At 36.7% G+C, this 20,850-nt stretch overlaps 1 protein-coding gene across 1 annotated transcript in view; it reads left to right on the top strand.

Moving 5' to 3' along the window:
• The window catches only part of cachd1 (cache domain containing 1), a 74,042-nt gene that overhangs the window by 41,097 nt on the left and 12,095 nt on the right, over positions 1-20,850 (top strand). Inside the window, exons 4-17 of the mRNA XM_051896289.1 lie at positions 3,357-3,463; positions 7,831-7,957; positions 9,414-9,558; positions 9,648-9,864; positions 10,717-10,866; positions 11,835-12,068; positions 13,585-13,734; positions 15,181-15,304; positions 15,425-15,542; positions 15,751-15,919; positions 17,504-17,646; positions 17,886-18,067; positions 18,308-18,418; positions 19,154-19,276. Coding sequence (XP_051752249.1) covers positions 3,357-3,463; positions 7,831-7,957; positions 9,414-9,558; positions 9,648-9,864; positions 10,717-10,866; positions 11,835-12,068; positions 13,585-13,734; positions 15,181-15,304; positions 15,425-15,542; positions 15,751-15,919; positions 17,504-17,646; positions 17,886-18,067; positions 18,308-18,418; positions 19,154-19,276 — 2,100 coding nt within the window. The remainder of the gene's footprint in view (positions 1-3,356; positions 3,464-7,830; positions 7,958-9,413; positions 9,559-9,647; positions 9,865-10,716; positions 10,867-11,834; positions 12,069-13,584; positions 13,735-15,180; positions 15,305-15,424; positions 15,543-15,750; positions 15,920-17,503; positions 17,647-17,885; positions 18,068-18,307; positions 18,419-19,153; positions 19,277-20,850) is intronic.

Here is a 20,850-nt window from a genome sequence, read left to right as displayed (position 1 = left end):
TATTTTTCCTGGTAATACACATCATGAAGTTTTTAATAACAATTTAAATGCATATTCTGAATGTAACTTTTACCATTTGTAGTTATTTATTATAGTTTAATTATCAACAAAATCAAATTAACATTCATTTGAATTGTCAGTTTTAAATGGTTTGAGATCAGTGGCAGTTGGCTTCAGTTTTAGCATAATTTATAATGTGATTGAAATTGAAATATGCAATTAGAAGTGAACAGCAGATGTGTTTTAAATTCGTGGTTATTTTATGTCAGATGCTGTTTTTCCCACCCGAGGGCTTGTTTTTCCATTTATTCCTATTTTTTCCTGTTCATTCTTTCTGAATGTTTTTGCAGAGACCCTAATTTGCATGTTGAACTTCAATCAAAGATAGAGGAGGAAAAAGTCTCAAGCTTTTATTCAATATATATTTTCTCTCCTTCTTTCTCGCTCTCGCAGTTTCTTTTCCCCCCCTTCCGTCTTTTGCTCACTTGCTCTCCCGTCTTTTTTCTGATGTAAAATTCAAAGCAGCTTGCAAATTTATTTTTTATCTAGCACATTTGCTTTGCCACCACATGTAAAGTGTGTTGAAGGAGAATTCTAATGACTAAGGCCTGATGGGAATTAAATGTCTGAAGTTCAAAGCGCTTTGCACATCACAGCAGCTGTCAATCAAACAGCAGCTCCGCTCCGGCTCTGTGAGACGATGATAATAGGGGGAGAGAAGTGAACTTGACGGTGAGAAAGACACTAGTTTAGTAATGGGTGATGGACAAGAACATGCGTAGTTCATGTGGGAAAGGACGAATAGGGTGCATGTAGATGAGAGCAGTGCATTGTGGGTATTGTGTGAAGAAGAATAGAAAGATGAATGCAGTAACTGCCATCAGACCATAGTCGGTTGGCAGATGATGAGAAAATGATGGCTGGAGTTGTTAGAGAGATAGTGTGTGTGTGGCAGTGTGTATATAGAGGCATAAGGAAGATGAAAGAGAGTGTGGCAGTGCAAGATCTCTGGAGACACTGCTTAGATCAGTGCTCGATTAGTGCAGGCAGAGACCTGAAACAGCAGCATTATGGGACTGCTATGAAATGTCATTCTTTTGCTGCACATTCTGAGTAGATAAGAGTCGTGGTTGTTGATTACAAATCTAGTTGGGTTTCTGAACACTTACTGCAATGCAGTATTAATCCAACTAACCATGTAACTGTGCATAGTTAGCATAGATGAGATATTAAATATCAGCCAACTAGGCAAACAGAAGGAGATTCTTTTTCTCTAGTGTAAATTCATCTGTATCTTTATAAAAACAGCCAAATTTGACAGATTCCAAAATGGATAGGTAGAATGACATGTCCTTATTCTCAAACCATGAACAAATATGTAAGACAAAGGAAGCCAGACTGCATTAAATACTTGTTTAGTTGCAGTGAGGATGAACATATTTTTTTTGCCAATCACAATTTGTCTTGTGTATTGCATTAATGGCTTAATATAATAAATAAGTAATAATACATTTCAGTGTTTGTCAAGAACCACCTATTTCAACCTATTTCAAATCTGTCTGACATACATTTATAGTCTTACCTATTTAAAGGGGACCTATAATGCCCCTTTTACAAGATGTAATATAAGTCTCTGGTGTCCCCAGAATGTGTCTGAAATTTCAGCTCAAAATACCCCACAGATCATTTATTATAGCTTGTCAAATGTGGGTTGTGTGCAAAAACACGCCGTTTTTGTGTTTCCATTTAAATGCAAATGATCTGCTGCTCCTGGCCCACTTTCCAAAAGAGGGCGGAGTTTTAACAGCTCGTGCTTTGGTTGCTTAACAACAACAAAGCTGAAGAATGGCAACAACACTCTACTACAACAACTTTTCATCTTCTCTAAGGGGCCAGTCACATATCGCGTCTAAATGCGTGGAAAGCACGGCCGCGTCGCTTTCTCCTCCTTTCCAAAGCGATTGCATTCCCGTGGCGTCTGTCGTTGCTATGCAACCATGAACTGCGCTCTCCACGACGACGAGGAAGTTTCAGCAAAGGATAAATGGATTTCTAGCCCTTGCATTAGCTTTACTACTAGATATATTTATGGAGATTATATATAAAAACCTGCCCTGTACAGCTATGATCAGCTGTTTGGCTGAGCTTTCAATGTTTTGTTACGGAAAGGCCGAAGCTGATCGGTTGGTTCTTGTTACATGACCTGCAGTGCGCTTGCAGCATTCTGAAAAGTTGAGAATTTTTCATCTCGATACACCTGGAAAACGCGCCGCATCCGCGTCGCTTCCATTATGAGCATGACTGCCGCGCGCCTAGTTTCGAAATAACGAATTTAAGCGTGCAAAAGACGCGATATGTAAACGGCCCCTAAAGCAGCCCAACATGGCCTCACCCACTTTGTTGCGTGTTCTCTTTATGTAAATGTTAGGGTTAGTGATGTCACTAACCCGGGAAGAAGCTCGTTGTAGTCCTTAAACAGCAAAAATATCTCCCTTTGCGTTGAACTTTGAGCACTGTAACTTTGCAGATGTTGTTTAACAGCAACATTACACACTAAAGTTAAAAAGTGAAATCATAATCAACCACCCCTTTAAAACATTACTACACAGATTTAGCCTTTAACCTTTACCTGGAAGATTTGAGTTTTCATCCTTAAATTAAATATTAAGACATGCATATCTCAAGTTTTATATTTCTAAATATATATCTTTTTTTATTTTTATATTACTTTAATTTTTATATGTACACTACCATTCAGGTAGAAGTTTGGGTTGTGCTACTTAATTTGTGTGAACACCTTGATATTGATGAATAGAAGGCTAAATAGAACAGCATTTATTATGAATAGATAGCTTTTATAGCATTGTAAATGTCTTTACTGTCAATTTTGATCAACTTTATGTAACCTTACTGAATAAAAGTATTAATATCTTAAATATTCGTACTGACCCCAAATGTATAAACAGTTTATTTTTTTCGATTTCTATTTGTGATATTTATACTTAATGTGTAAATTTTTCTCTTCGTGCCTGTCTAAAAGTGTTGAATGCTGTGAATAAAATCAAAAGGATTCTCCCATTTGCTCTCTTGCTCACCCTTCTCCTCCCAGAATGCATCACTCCATCTTTCTCTTTCATCTTCAGAAGAAGAGCAGTGCAGCTGGTAGAAATAGATATTGATGCAGTCTTCCTCAGGGGATTTTACCACAAAACTGTAAAAGCTGTTATTATAGCATGGGAAACACTTCAACAAACAACACTTACCGATCAAGTGCTGGACTGTGTTTCAGTGTCACTTTCTAATTATCACCGGTTAAAATGATCTGTATTGATGTTTTGTCTTCTCTCTAATTTTAGATTCGATGGTAATTTTAACGCCAATGTTTCGAAGACCATCAGCTGTGATCGCCTCTCTCCTACTGTCAATAGCCGAGCTTTCAACCCAGGACGAGACCTCAACTCTGGTGTGTATAACACACACACACACACACACACACACACACACACACACACACACACACAGTGTCTAAGCTTCAGAAACCCAAAGCCAATTTTCACTTATCCAGCTGCTGCCATGGCAACCATTTGCAAAGAACAATATTGCTTTTCTGACGTCAAATCTTCAAAGATTTTTTGGCCTTTTGAGTGCGACAAAAATGAACAAAGCTGTCGAATACGTGACCTTGCTCACTTGTGTGTGTATTTTCTCTCCTCTCATCTTTCTGTTTTTATTCCTCCCCTTTTTACTGACCACAGCTTTGTACCTCTGTGCTCTTTTCCCCTTTATATGTGCTCTACCTCACCAATCAGGAAATGTTTTTATCACTTTATACACTGAGCCAGTGTCAACACTTCCTTTTCATATCAGATACATCAGTGTTTTTGTAATGGGGAAGCCCACTAAGCCTCCTATAGTTGTTTTTAAATACATGCAAAAGGATACTTTTTTACTAATTAAAATGCTATTTATTACAACAGAATATTTATGATGACACATTGTCATAAAGATAGTCAGTAAGTGAGTCAGTTAATTCAGTAACCACTGTGATAGATTCAGCAAGTAGTGTGATTCCAACTAATAACTTGATTCCTTTTTATCAATTCTTTAAAAGAACCAGATCAAAATGTTCATTAATTGAATTACATTGGTCCCCATATTATATTTTTTCAATAACATTATCTGAAATTGTGCATAGGTATTAGGGACTCCATCGAATTAGTGAGTTTTTTTTTTTTTAATTGCCCTAATTCAGATTATTTCATTGGTCCCACTATTATATATTTCACTATAAAAATATCTAAATTGGCTCATAGGGACTCCAATGAATTAGTGAATCATTGTTTTTCAACTATCCAAATTAACTGATTCGTTAAATATGAGAGAAAGGGCATTATAAAGTACAATAACAGCACAGCTAATTTTCAGTTTTAGCAGTAAACAAAGTTGCATTTTTTTTTTTTTTTTCCTTCTCCAGCCACCTTGGTTCAGACTCTCGTTCTGGCCTCATACACTCACTCTTATACTCCAGAACAGATTATCCCAATTCATCTTCATACTGATGCTTGTTTTTGTAAGGCAGTCATCAGGAGTTCATGTTACCAGTCTCCCTCCATTTGTCATTGAATACTGACCCCGCTAACCATGCAGGCAGTCATCAGTCACATTTGATCTGTGTTAGTCTAAACATTGATGAAAAGGAGGGGGAGAGAGAGGGGAAAAGAGAAGAAACAATTAAGAGAGAGGAAAAACCTGGAGAATAAAGCGATAAAGCAGAGAGAGCGAGAGAGAGACAGAGAGAGAGAGAAAGATATGTTAGTGTGATGTGAAGTCTTTGATTTAGTTTTTAGGGTTGGTTCCTGTTTCCCAACATTCCCCCATTCTGTGTCCTTTGTTTCACCTTTTACTCCTCTTCACATCTCCATCTGTTTATTTCCTAGAGTTCTTTAAGAGTTCTCTTGACTGTCACATGGCTGTGTCCCAACCGACATTATACTATATAAGCACTGAAAGTATGTACTTTGCTGGTGTTAGAAAAGTGCATACTATTGGGGTCATGAATATAAATAAATATATTTGTCAAGAAAAATAATACTTTTATTCAGCGAAGATTCATTAAATTGATCAAAAGTGTCAGTAAAGAAGCAAATTAGTGCTGCGGTCAAATTGTTTTTTTGTTTTTTTTTCATCTACGACGTTTAAATCAAGTCTTTTTGCTAGACATTTTGAACAAATCATTAATTTATTTATTTAATGTTACCTAGACTATTGCAACACTCTGGAGTAAGTCAGTCCTCTCTAATGCATCTCCAGATGGTCCAAAATGCTGCTGCCAGGTTGTTGACAGGCAGACGAAAGTTCGTTCACATTACGCCCATTCTGACCTCGCTACACTGGCTACCGATTACATTTAGAATTGTTTTTAAAATTCTAATATTTGTTTTTAAATCACTACATAATCAAGCACCCTCATATATTTCTCAGAAGTGATTTCCACCCACAAACCCAAACAGGTCCTTGAGATCTGGCAGTCTTGGTCTCCTCTCCGTTCCCAGAACTGGTTCCACTGCAGAGGCAGTTGCTGGTCCTAGTCTCTGGAATAACCTACCAGTTTCTGTTAGAATGGCTTCCTCTTTGTTTTTAGTACTTACTTAAAAAACATTTATTTTCAATAGCTTTTAGCCAGGTATCACTTATTTACTGTATTGTTTGTATTATCTTTCTATTTTGTCTGATTTTACGTGTATTGTACAGCACTTTGGGTCAACCAAGTTGTGTTAAAGGTGCTTTATAAATAAAAGAAAGAAAGAAAAGAAGTAAAGATTTTTTCAAATTCCATTGCCAATAAATCCTGTTCTTTTGAACTTTCTATTCATCATGGAATCCTGAAAAATTAAACCGCACAACTCTTTTCAACATTGATAATAAGAAATGTCTCCTGATCTTTGAATCGGCATATTAGAATGATTTTTGAAGACTGGAGTAATGGCTACTGAAAATTCAGCTTTGCCATCACAGGAATAAATTACATTTTAAAATGTAATAAACAGAAAATAGTTATTTTAATTTGTAATAATATTTCATAGTATTTCTGTTTTACTGTATTTTTGATCATAAATGCAGCCTTGGTGAGCATAAGAGATTTCTTTCAAAAGCATTTAAAAATCTTGCCGACCCCAAACTTTTGAATGCTAGTCAGTATGCCAGTTTTAGGATATGCTACCATAAAATATCCACAAATAGTTAACCTTCATTTGCCAAGCTAATCAGCTTAGCCTACTAGCTTAGCATAGTGTTAACTGGTTAAGGAGAGCAGCTTTGCTTTGAGTTGAGTTGAGAATGAGATATCGTTATTGATAATGCTACTCTTTTGATTAGGCATTGAGGCTCTATGGGGGATTGGATCTTGCAGCATACTATGATTTGGGGACATTAATTTTTATCCTGCATTCTATTTATGCTCACAGACTGCTCGAGACACAACATAAGGTTTATAAGTGTTGCTGAGGAGATACTCTAGAGCTCATTTCTTTGCTCTTCAGTAAAAAAGATGCAAATGCAAAGATTTTTGGAGTTAAAATAAACCAGGAAAGTGACAGCACTGTAGAGGGAGAAGAAATATAACAGTCGGTGGAGATTTAAAGGGGAATGAAGGGATAGAGGAAATGAAGGGGTGTCACATCATGACTGCTTCTCAGCTACTCTAAACACTGAATGGGGGATTAAGCACATGTGTATGATTTTTTTTTTTTAAAGCTGTCAACATGCTGCAAAGTTCCTGTTTATACATTGGGTGCAGATTGATGGCTGATTTGTGGTTGGGACGCCTGTTCGTGCTTAGCATCCATTTTTCTTACTCTGCAGGTTTCTACAGCAATTTGATTAACTATGTTTATTTTGATCTGAATTGGGAAAGGCTCTTCTATATTTCTGTGGGACCTAATGATAGCATTTACTCTAATAAACCTATTATATTATATTATATTATATTATATTATATTGAATATGTATTCTTTGACATGTTGAATCACTTAAACCACTTGCAGGTGTTTCTGCATGTTAAAGTGGAATAGATGAATCACAGGTCTTTTTTTTTTTTTTTTTTTTTTTTTTGACCTGAGGAACCTCTCTTAGCACACATTCATCCTCTTTATACGACTCAAAATCCTTTTTATTTTTTTAAACTTTGGGTGTAAAAGATCAGAGTAATCTTGCTTAATGGATCATGCATATAATCAGACATACTGTATGTTGAATGCTCCCACTGCTTTTCTTTCAGTTGTATTCCTTTTCCTGACTTTTCTTGTTCTTTTCCCCACTTTCCTTCACATCCCGGCTCCTGTTAAGTAAATAAATGCTTGAATTGATGGCTGCAGAGTGGTGATCGCTGTGCTTCTCGAGTGTTTGGAAAGGATCAGCTTGTCTGGGCTCCGGCCGTCACACAGCTGGGGCCTGTTCAACTGACACGAACCCTACAGCTGCCTGCTTAAAGTGCACACATCATTCATATAGATCCATGCTGCATGGCATATTAAATTAGTCATGGATGATTGTCTTTAGCAGTTTGTGATATTTAGGTACTAATATTTGACAGAATGCTTGAAATAAATACATCCACTTTACACGATGATACATGACTTGACAAGTAGTGATTGAGATTGAAATTTAATGCATAACTTAGTCAACTGTTTATTATCCAAAATGTAAATTCAGTATTTTTTTTATTTTTGTTTTTTTACTTTATTTCATTTTATTTTATTTTAGAAGAGGCCATGGACTAATACAACAGATATCAAACTTTTTAAACTGTTCTTGCTTTCTCATTGACTGTAGTGCTGGCAGACAACCTCAAGTCCAATCCAGGGATCAAGTGGCAGTACTTCAGCTCAGAGGAGGGCATTTTCACTGTGTTTCCTGCTCACAAGTTCCACTGCAAGGGCACATATGAGCACAGGAGCAGGTACAAAGAGCTTTCTCTCACTCACTCACTCACTCACTCACTGTCCTTTAATTTTCCACTCCAAACACTGATATACACTACAGCAAGGTATTGAGTTCCATGATGCACTATGGTTATCAATGTATTTAGGGCACACTTGGCAATGATAATTTTTTTTAACTTTCCTGTTTAGAACAAATTCAAACACATTCATTCATTCACTCCATCCAAGTATTTGTCAGCACAGACTATTTAAAGGATTAGTTCACTTTCAAATGAAAATTACCCCAAGCTTTACTCACCCTCATACCATCCTAGGTGTATATGACTTTCTTCTTTCTGATGAACACAATCGGAGATATATTAATATCCTGACGCATCCGAGATTTATAATGGCAGTGAGTGGGATCAACGAAAAAAGTGAAGAAAGTGCCTCTATCCACATCCATCCATCGGCTCCGGAGGGTTAATAAAGGCCTTCTGAAGCGATGCATTTGTGTAAAAAAAATATCCATATGTAACAAGTTATGAAGTAAAATATCTAGCTTCCGCCAGACCACCTTCCGTATTCAAATTACAAAAAAAGAACGGAACTGGCGTCGCGTCAGTTAAGCTTTTTCCTTAAGTTCTCATACTCGTTGATCCTACTCACTGCAATTATAAAGCTCGGATGCGTCAGGATATTTTTTAATATTTCAGATTGTGTTCATCAGAAAGAAGAAAGTCATACACTTGGTTTGAGGGTGAGTAAAGCTTGGGGTAATTTTCCTTTGAAAGTGAACTAATCCTTTAAAAGAAGCTATTTAGCCAGAAGTTTTTTACTCCTTGAAGAACCAGTCAAATGTTTTTGTTCTTTATATTGATTTTTATTTATTAATTTTTATGTTAATATTTTCAAAATAAGGATTTGTCTCTCTCCCCAACTCACACTGTCATGGGCGAATTTGCCGTCTTGTGTGGCAGGGAGTAAATTACATTCTAGGGAGGCCTTTTACATCTGTTTAACTTGGTTACAATAGGTCCCAAGCCCTTGACTGGAATGCAGGGTCGCCCCTAATAAACCCCACTGGAATCTGCCACCCAGTGTTGTGGGCACTGTGTGCCTGTGCTGAAAGATGGGCTCATTTCTGCTGCCGTTCCCACAGCTTCTCTCCTCCTGCTGGAGATAGCACAAGAAACTCTGATACTCACAGGTTTTCAACCACTTATAGGATGTAAACAAGATTTAGGCAATATAGCTTTCGTTGTAAATGCTGTACTTGAATTCTGGACAGTTAGTGTTGGAGTTGAAAAGGGTTTCCAAAACAACACAATAGAGTGCAGGATCTCTTGCACAAACACTGTAGTGAAGAAAGCAGGAATCACGCCAGGACTGCACTTGGCTTCATGCCGTCAGAGTCCAGGAAAAGTCGTTCTGCAGGGTTCTTGCATCCTGCAAATAAGGTGACTATAAATCTTTGTCTCTGTGTGTTGGCAGGCCTGTGTATGTTTCGGCAGTAAGGCCACAGTCAAAGCATATTGTAGTGATCATAGACCATGGTGCCTCTGTCACTGAGACCCAACTCCAGATCGCACGTGACGCTGCGCTAATCATCCTCAACTCCATCGATGAGCATGATAAAGTAAGGAAGTGACATCATTGTCATCATCATACACCCTCCACTGATTACATTTGTTCTTTTAGCACTCTCAACCTCTATTTTTTCCTTAGATCTCAGTGTTGACTATAGCAGATATTGTTCGTTCCTGCTCTCTGGATCAGTGCTACAAGAGCTTCCTTTCACCTGCTACCAGCGAGACTAAGAGGAAGATGAGCACCTTCATCAACAACATTAAAGCTTCTGACAGCCCTACCCAGCATGCACTGGGCTTCCAGAAAGCCTTTCAGTTGTTGAGGAACACAAGCAACGTCACCAGACAGCTGACTAGTAAGAGACAAAGCTTTTGTACAGTGACTTTTTTTATGCATTTTTAGTGTTGTTTAATTGTATATTAAAAAAAAATTCTTGATTGTGCATTAATTGAATAAATAACTACAAAATTTTCAATCAGCTGTTCAATTAAACAAATGATTTTTTTAAATATTAAAAACATTTTGTCATATTTTGAAAGAAATCATATTTGTAATTTCCTTTTTGACCATATTTAAATGAACACAATAAAATCACATTGGCATACAATCAGACACGAGTCATAATATACTACCTTCATTATATATAGTATATAATGAAGTTACATTTTAACAGAAAGGATTAACTTTTCACACATATGTTGTCACATTTTTTTTTTTAGGCTTTTTTTTTTTCCCCAGTTTGTGATTGTTTTATATATTTCAATATTTACTGGCCAAGTCACATTTATCTAAAAGACATATATAAGATTTTATTTCAAAGTCAAAAAGTATTTATTTATTTTTTTTTGGTAACTTTATTTTAAGGTGATGTAGTTACATGTTACTTTATGTATTTACTATATTAATAACAGTAAATTATGCATAATAAACTAAACTAAACAACTTTTAGGCATGTTTTTTCCTTCATGTGAATAGCATATAATGTAATATTAAATATCTAGCTATAAAAAATATATTAATATGTTTTTTTTTTTTTAAATATGTAGACTTAAAAACTTTAAGATTATGTGCCTATAAAGAATTGATTCTGATACCTGCCCTGAGAAATATTTACTGGAGTAAAAAATGTGTGAGTGGTCTGAAATTCCGCTTTGATGGTGGTTATTACATTCAAAATGATTGATTATTGATCATCTTCCCCACACAGACACCGACATGGTGATAATCTACCTGTCATCGGGCATCACTTCCCGAGACTCATCCGAGCACGAAAAGAGAGCGACCTTGAGTGTGGTAAAAGATGAGAACCGCCACCTCAACAACTCTGTCATGATCCTCACCTACGCTCTCATGAACGGTGAGATATTTCCAAGGAGAGAGGCTTTTTTATTGGCTCTTTGTCCCGTAGCCAGCGAGGGCTCATAGGGAACACCTGTGAGCATGTTTGTGCTTTTTCAAAACATGCTCAGCTGTTTTTACCCCCTTCATCTTTCTTCTGCTCTTTGTGTGTGTATGTTTGTGTCTACCGTAAGAAACCTCTCTCTATTATATTGCTCTCCTCAGCTGTTCCTCTCCCCGCATGTATTAGCCTCTCATTAGCATACATTACTTTGGCATCATGAAAATTAAAATGGAGATCATCGAAAAGAAGAAAGAGAAATGTGACAATACATCAAAGGGCCACTCAGTGACATGAAAGAGTGAGAAAGGCTTTTTTCCTGCATTAGATGACTCAGACATATGATTCAGATTGATTAGCTTGGCCGTGCAGAAGAGGGTTATGCTACTTTGACTAGGCATTTGTGAGGGTCTGAAGGACACACACACAGTGAACTACTCATATTTCTTTGTTTATTTGAAGTCTGGTTCATTTATGACAAGTTGTATTATATTCACATATTAAAACCTGTCACAGTGTCAAATTAATAGACTGAAGTGTTGAAATTCATGTCCAGTCCAATAACAGTTCAACAAAATTGAATGTTCCTCCAAAAGTGAAAAACTGACTAGCAAAAACTTCCATTTCTTCTGTTAGAGGTCCAAAACCACCATTCCATGATGGAAATAGATTAAGTGTGATTTTTAGCTGTGGTTAAGTAATCCATGTGGGATATGAATGGCTTTCTATTACCGCACTCTAAATGGGCTGGAGAAGCAAAACCTTTACAATACACCCACAATATCTGTGATATCTGTAAATATTTGGATACCAGGCAGATTGAGGTTGACATTAGCTTTGTTCCAAAACCCAGTGAGTGCACAAGAGACACACATATTGAGTAAAAATGTCCATTTTAATTAGACCTTTTGTATCACCGTCCTCAGAAGGAGTAACAGGACTCAAGGAGCTGGCCTTCTTACGAGACCTAGCCGAACAGAACTCTGTGAAGTATGGCGTTCCAGATCGTTCCGCCCTGCCCGTCGTAAAGGGCAGTATGATGGTTCTGAATCAGCTCAGTAACCTGGAGACCACAGTGGGCCGCTTCTACATTAACCTCCCCAATCGAATGATAGACGTGGCCTCCTTCAGCTTGCCTTATGCGGACCAGATGGGAGACGGTAAGTTAAGATCTTGAACTTGGCATAAAGCTCAAGTCTGGCACACTAACATTCCTCTGACAAACCATATGCACTCAGAAGACCTCAGCAGAAATGGCTTTGCAACAGAAAGTTTCCATGGTAATATATACTGTAAACCTAAACTATAAGTAAAGCCAAAAATCATAAATGCAGAGTATACTTTTATGGGGCTGCTAGACAGGAATGCATTCTGATGAAATTATAGCTTGATTGGAAATGATGCATAATATAAATTTGCTCACAAAGTGATATATGCCTTTATTTTTATTGCTTCATAAAATGTCTCGTATCTAATTTTCTAAATTTTGATAAAACTTTTATTAGGCTGTGATGGTAATGACGCCACAACTAAGGAACAGGCATAATTTGATTTCAAATATAAAAAGTAATATTTTTATCAAAAACAGTCTTGATAAAAAAAAAAAATAAAAGTAAAGAAAAAAATAAATAAAAAGGAGCTGAAATTTGTTTATATCTGTTTTAAATAAAAAAAAATCAGCCCTTGTGACAAAGTCCCAAAAGTTAAAGAAGAAACACCCATATCTACTTGAAACTGTAAACCTGAAAAAGTTGGCAAAACTCAAAAAATTTGAGGCAATCAGTTGCCTCAAATTTTAAGGTAAGAAATTCAAAATTAAAGCAAGCAGAACTGGTAGATTTATATTTTGTTCTCATACAGTTTAATTGTTCTTAACTTAAAATGTTTACATTTAACTTAAAATTATCATGTAACCCCAATGTGAACATTTTTATTAGTGAAAATTAGCTGGTTATAACAAGCTAATTCAGAAAAAGCTAACTTGCTAATTTGCTAACATGTTAACAATAGCATGGTATAGCACTTGCTGAATGAGTGCAGCAATATAAAGCATTTAACATACTTGCTCTCAAACCAAGCCGCATACACCACTTGCCACCATGATGGTAACTATCCAAAAACCCACATTAACAGAAACTCTTCTAAATTAGCATAACAAAGCATTAATCACTACTAAATCTCCCACTTAACATTAATCTTGCACAAAAAAACAAAAAACAAACAAAAAAAACATTATATAACACCTAATTTTAGCATTTACTCTCCCTTTCAAGTGCCATGGGCAAAGCATGCTGGGAAATAGAAATCCCAGCCCAGTTTCAGTTAAACTTAAGTTCATCTAAATTAAAAGAAATAAGTTAATAAAACTCAAAATAATGAAACAGTTCAGTTTACTTAAAATATATCAGTTCTGTGTACTTGAAAGAAAAAGAAAGTGCTAAATACTCATAAAAGTTAATTTGACTGAACTAATTTGTTTAATTTAAGTTTGTCCTCAAACCAATTAATTATTTTGAGTGTTAGGGTTTACAGTTTACTTTTGAGTATTGTTGATCTTTTGTCAATGGCTTGTACATCACAGTTAATACTATTTCTTCATGAATTACTGTTTACATAGTTTGATTTATTAGCATGGGGATAGATTGAAAGGAACTTCCTCTGTTTTTTCGTTTGTAGGTTTCATAATGACTGTCAGCAGGCCATGCTACTTCGGAAACTTGTTGTTGGGTGTAGTTGGAGTGGACGTGAATCTGGCATACATACTGGAGGACGTCACCTACTATCAAGACTCCCTGGCCTCATATACGTTCCTCATAGACAATAAAGGTAGGGAGATGCATGTGGTGTTTATTGTTTTTAGTGGAGATCTATGTGCTTCCATGAGCCAAAATTAGCCAATTGCTGTTTGCTTCACTTCAGCTTGACTTCTCATCCTGACTTGGGAGCTTCAATGACTCAAAAACATTGGACTGAAGGCCATTAACCTTTAACAGGTCATTAGGGGAATCAGCTGTCCCACATTGGGCGGCTCAGAGCCAACATGGCTGACATCACACCAGTGGATGGAGTAGGAACAGCAAAACTCTGTGGATTTAAACATTTTAGTGTGAACAGACTTCTTGAAAAGGAGCAGTAGTAGCACTGTGTAGATCCTACTTTTGTAGATCTTTTCCACCAAAAATGAAATTAAGTATTGTTGGCTTTCATTTACTTTTCATCCATCTCTAAACAACATCTTTTTGTTTTTCCATGACTTCACCCAGCAGGGTGAAGTGTCTCTAAATTTACAAAGCTGTTAACCTCCACTTAATACATATTAAAACAATTAGATAAGCCCACCAGAAAGTTCTGCTTTGCGCTAAAAGGGTGTGTTGTATTACATATGTAATAAAATCAGGGTGATTATCTGTTCCTGAGAGTATACAGTCGGTCCTAATGACTGGGATAATGAAGTGGCACCTGCTGTCTCCAGCTGTTCAGTAAAGAGATGTGTTATCACTGCCTCTCTGTGCTTTTTAAAATGTAAGCTTCATGCAATTTCAAGGGTATGTGTAACCTAGTAAAATCTTGACTGGTAATTCAAATGGTTGCAGATTCAAGCCTCAAAATGTTAGCACAATGTTCTGAAAACCTGACACAATAAAAAAATATATATATATTGGACCAGGCAGCATAGTCATAGCTTACAAGTAAATGTTATGCATTTCATATGCAAATTGGATGTTTACAAAGATGTCTTAAAGGGATAGTTCACCCGAAAATGACAATTCTGTCATCATTTACTCACCCCCATGGTGTTCCAAACCCGTAAGGCTTTCGTTCCTCTTTAAAACACAAATGAAGATATTTTAATGAAATCTTAGAGATTTCTGTGTCTAGATTGACAGACCACGCAACTACTACTTTGACACTTCAAAAAGTTCATAAGGAAATAATAAATCTAATCCATATGAATTGAGCAGTTTAGTCCAAATTTTCTGAAGAGACTCGATGATTTTATTTACACGTTTGAGCTTCTGCAAGAACCGGTGAGGTTCGTTTTCACGCATCAAGCAGTTACGGTTGAGCTTCTGTTTATCTTCGCTGATGAATGTTTATATGTGAATAAATTAAATCTGTTCATCATATAAAGCGATCGAGTTTCTTCAGAAAATTTTGACTAAACACCTCAATTCCTGTGGATGGCCAAACAGAATTGCATAAATTCTAACATTTAAATTTTTTAATTAAATAAAATGAAATGTATGTTACTCACTTTTAAATGTCTTCCAGGCTACACACTCATGCACCCGTCACTCACCCGTCCATACCTGATGACTGAAGCTCCTCTCCATACAGACATCATCCACTATGAGAACATCCCAGGGTTTGCTGCTGTGCGTCAAAACATTCTCAGGTGAGTGTTCATGGGATTTCTATTTTTTTTTTTTTTTTTTTAAATAACTGGGTACCTGTTGTTGCTGCAGTTTGCTGTGGTAATCTCATGATTGCTAAGCTCATGTGTGCTTCCTGTTAGTCTGCCCCTGGGGAGCCAGGTCATTGCTGTGCCTGTCAACTCTTCTCTGTCTTGGCACATGAACCGCCTACGTGATCCCAGTCGAGATGCCTACAATGTCAGCTACGCCTGGAAACTGGTACGCCATTCCTTCATAGTGGCACAAATGTTGGCTTAGAGTAGCCTGAGGGAGAACTAGACTGTGTAGAATGAATATACTACTCTGTGCCAGTGTTGTTTTTTCATTTTATTTATTTTTTGTTTGTTTATTAGAGAAATCTTTGATTAGAAGAGAAAAATTTTTATACGGTTCCTCTATTTCTCTTATCTTGATCTTTAATTTGCAGGTTCAGGACACTTCGTTTATCTTGTGCATAGTTTATGTTCAGCCGGAGATCCCAGTGAAGCAACTGAAAAATCTGAACACGGCACCCAGCAGCAAACTCCTGTACCACCGCCTGGATCTGCTGGGGCAACCCAGCTCCTGCCTTCACTTTAAACAACTCGCTACAGTCGGTAAGTTCAGACTAAACATCAATCTAAACTTTACATATTGTGTAAAAAAATTATTAGCATTTCTCTTAGCATTTATGAAAAAAAAAATACTAATGCATGGTAGGGGTGTAACATTACAAAAATGACTAGACATAAAATTGCTTTTTTTCCCCCAGTGGTTTACTGAACAAATTGTGTCTCTGTCTTTAAATTAATTCAATTACAATTAAAATTTTCTTAAGGATAAGAAATATATATATCTGCTAATGCTATATAGGGAGCCCTTATTTGCACATTACTATAATATTAAAGGTTACAATTAACAACAGAGCCCAAACTATTCAATTCAGTTGCTATTTATTTTTAGATGTAATAATCAACAATCAAATAAAAAAATAATTGTATGCAAACATGTAAATTGTACATATGGCAGTTTTTGCATTAACTTCTGTATCTAATTAAAAAATTATGTTTCTACTTCAATACTTTGTTGAAATATAATCATTTACACTGTGGCTGTCATAACGGATTTATTTAAACATAGGCTACATTAAATAAGACATCACTGACAGGTTAAGTAAAATATAATTAATATATAAGCTAATATAGTGCATATATTTAGCAAAATGCTCCTCTAGAGTTCATTTCTCTAGCTAACTAACAAGCTGTGGACACTGAATGGCTTTTCTGAGGTAATACGTGACATTGTTTACAAGCTGTTTTATTAATGTCTTTCCGCGGTTCAAACACTAAACGATTACACGAGATATGATATTTTTCAGTAAGTTTTACTATATCAACATACCTTCAGATGTTCATTCATGTTCATTCTGTAACTAGTAGTTAAGAGGAAGAGATGATTGTGCTCACTCGCGTTCTGTGCTGTCCCTTGAACTGAGGCGCCTATACAGCGATATGTCACGCCAACTCAAAAAGCATCAGAATGGCATTTATTGTTTGATTATCATGATAAATTGGACAGAATTTGAAAGATGACACTTTGTTTCTTATCAAATCTAACAAAGGACAAAGCTTATTGAGATTATTGGTGGCTAAAAGTGTTTTGGCTACAACACTGTATTCATCGTGTACACGTGTGCACCGAACTGTAAGACGTACCGAAAATTTGTGGGACGAATACTTGTACCATTACACCCCTAGTTCATGGTATTCTCATTTTTGTTTGGACATATGCCATGCAGAGCTTGCAATTAAAATTGTTTTATTGTTGAATTATTGTAGATTACATATTACATAGTTTTCTTTCTTTAAAAGGAACTGAATGTGGTAATGTGCTAACTATGAAAAATACACAATCACACTCAAAAGTTTGGGGTTGGTAAGACTTTTTTTTATGTTTTTGAAAGAAGTCTCACCAGGGCTGTATTTTTTTTTTTTTTTTGTAACAATGTAAAGTCTTCATCACTTGCTGAATAAAAGTGTTAATTTCTTTCCCAAAAAAGAACCCAAACTTTTGAATGGTAGTGTACTTTTTTCTTTTTCTTAAGTGACTATTATAGTTAGTAAGAGATGATTAATAATGGTTTGGTTAGGGGCTAAAATAATCAAACCGCAGAACTGATTCATCTCTCTTTTTTTCCTCAGAGAGTCCCACTGTGATGTTGTCCGCTGGTAGTTTCTCCTCTCCGTATGAGCACTTGAGTCAGCCGGAGACCAAGCGCATGGTGGAGCACTACACCGCCTACCTGAGTGACAACACCCGGCTCATAGCCAACCCGGGCCTAAAGGTACACACAAACACACACCTACTGCCCATCTCAGCAATACATGTTTCGTAGCCAGCCAGATAATGACTCAGTCTTTCACAGTCAGTGGTCACATGTTAGTTTCTCAGTCTTTATTGGCAGATGTTAGTTGGCAGTGTTCCTCTCCTCTTTAATTCTGCTTTTTCATTAGGGAAATGCAGTGCACCACTCTTTACGATTCTCAGATAAGTAGAATTCTTTAACACCCCCTCCTTTTTCAGTCTTCTGTGAGGAATGAGGTGATGGCCACCAGTCACGTGACAGATGAATGGATGAGTCTTATGGAGATGAGCAGCCTCAACTGCTACATTGTGAGGCGTTACATAGCAACGCCCAATGGGGTGCTGCGGATTTACCCCGGTTCGCTCATGGACAAAGCCTTCGATCCCACCAGGAGGCGATGGTAAGATTTGAGCCTCAGGACGGAGGTCTTCAAACTCCTAGTGGGACACTGGTGAACAGATCCCACAGTCTGTTGACTAAAGCTTAGCAAACTGTCAGATTCCCAAGGAGATATTTTAAGTTCATATGTAGCCATAAACACACCTCAAATGAGATTGTATGAAGAAAAATCCTAAACTTTGATAAATTTGTAAATTTATGTTTAAAATGTGGTTTAACCATTGACTCTTTTGTCTTTTAGGTACCTGCATGCTGTAGCCAATCCTGGTCTCATCACTTTTACTGGACCCTACCTGGATGTTGGTGGGGCAGGCTATGTGGTCACCATTAGCCACACCATCCATGCCTCAAGGTCAGTTCATGTTTAGATCTAGTGGTTCTCAACCATATGCAGGTGGGGGAACTTGTGTTGGAGTCACAGGGTTTTTGAGTCAAAAAGGTTGCGAGCCACTGGTTTAAACACCAGATTTTATGTATTAAAGCATTCATTTATTGAATGGACATTCATTTATTTTTGCTCATTCAGACATTAGCTGCAATTTGATGCCTGTATGGATCAAACTTTAAACCCGATAAATGAATAGTTCAACCATAAAATTAAAATTTTGTCATCCTTTTCCCTACAATGAAACGGCCGATGCTTTACACTGTCAAGCTCTTAAAATTACAAAAAAAGCACCTTACTATCATGAAAGTAGTCCATATGACTTGTGAGCTATGTAACAAGTCTTTTGAAGTCATACAATAACTGATTTGCTGTCTAGCTGAATAACACGTAGCATGTATAGTACGTAATAGTACCTGTTGCTAATGAAAAACAACTGCCTTATCACAGTCGGGTTTGTGCTTGGTACAGTGTGTGTTTAGAGATATGATGAAGCTGTTTGAAACTGGCAGTGCTCCAGAATGTCTGGTGTAGATAAAGTATGTTTTCCCTCCATGTTTTCCAATCAGTTCTCTCTTAAGAGGAGGAAATGTGACTATGGAGTGTGTGATCTGATCTAAAGCTCCATTGCGGTGACCCATGATACTGTAGATCTCCTCATCCTTCATATTGTTCAACACACTTATCTGCCTCCTTTTCCAGTTCCCAGATGGCCTCCGGGTACACAGTAGCGGTTATGGGCATTGACTTCACTCTGCGCTACTTCTACAAAGTTCTGTTGGATCTTTTGCCGATCTGCAACCAAGACAAGGGCAATAAAATCCGGTAAGGCCTTCCCACTGACCCCAACCCCCCCATCTCATTTCTGGTGGGTTCTTCTCAAACTCTCTAGTGCTTGCCAAGACCCCAGTGGTTTCCAGCGTAGTGCCTGAAGCTATCGATGCCCCACAGAGGCTCTTTAAAGTTCTTTCAAATGAAACTAATCAGATTTGCTTCTGTTGGAAAAGAGGCATTCACTTAGTCTTCTCTGCATGATTCTAAGCTCGCTCTTTTAGGATAGAAGGAGATGGAATGAAAAAGATCTGAGGTAGGGATCAAGAAACAGTGAGGGAGGGGTAAACATAGAGAGAGAGAGGAGAGATAAGAAGGACATATTTTACTAAGAAGATTTTATTTTTTTTAGTAATATTGAGTGGTGCTTGCCCATGCAAAAGTCACTGCAACAATACTATGATGTTGTGGTTGTCAGGGTGTTGTTATTGCTAGGTGGTTGCTTATGATATTCAGAAAACCAGCAATCCTAGTTGCAGAATAAATAAGCACAAAGTTAAAACTGACGCACTACTAAATATTTGAGCATCGCACCATTACATTTTTTTTTTGAAAGCATAACATATTTTTAAAAAAAGCATTAAAATATAAAATAAAATAAATGTAACATTTTCCAGTTTGTTCCATTTATATTTTATTTATTGCCCCTGTCTAATCTTAGATGCAGTTCCTGAATATTTAATATTTGCATATTTAAATAAATTATTTAGATCAGTGGTTCTCAACCAGGGGACCACAGCAAAGTTTAAGATGACTTAAAATGTTTTAAAACAAGACACAACTTTGATATAAGCTAAAACAACTAAAAATCAAGATTTAATTATTTTAATGATTTTTTTTTTTTAATTTTCTTTTATTATAACACAGTTTCTTAATTTAATCTATAGACACTCCTAATTTCTGTAAATTAAAAAATGGGGTGGGGGGTCAATTATATCTCTATTATAACTCATATATAGTTATAATTGATATCGTAATCATGTATCATATTCAAATGGAAATCTGATTTATATAGTCACCAAGTCATCTAGTAACTAGTAGTCACTAAGCCCCTATGTGAACTTTACATCCAAGTTTAAATAAGACCTTACGAATGACCATATATATGCCTTTTAATGCAAGTCTAATGGATTTTTGCAGACATTTTTAATATGCCATGCAAACATCCTAAGTCCAATCTCTTCTTAAAATAATAAGAGGTATCCATCTCTTATTATAGGTATCTATGATGTCCGTAGCACATCATTTTAACCCTAAGAATTAGCAATAGTAATGCTTGCCTATGCAAGCACCGCAGGTAAACTCTACTGATACAATATATAAGTGCCTCGGAAGAACAGGGTAAGATTTTCAGGACTGACTGAAAGACACAAAGGGAGATAAGCTGATTAGGGCTGCATTCCAGACACATCCTGTTATGTTAGGTGCCAGTGCCCCCATTTTATCCCCCCTCTCCCTTCTTTTCTGTCTCTTTTACCCTTCCCTCTCATTCCTCTCTTCCCTCCCTTTTTCTTTTTTCTTAACTCTATTTCTACCAGTTCGTCTCTCTCTTTGTCCCTCTTCACGCT

This window comes from Ctenopharyngodon idella, chromosome 6 (genome assembly GCF_019924925.1).
Source record: "Ctenopharyngodon idella isolate HZGC_01 chromosome 6, HZGC01, whole genome shotgun sequence".
NCBI classification, from domain to species: domain Eukaryota; kingdom Metazoa; phylum Chordata; class Actinopteri; order Cypriniformes; family Xenocyprididae; genus Ctenopharyngodon; species Ctenopharyngodon idella.
Note: the sequence above shows the minus strand (reverse complement) of the source record. Positions and strands in the feature narration are given on the sequence as shown.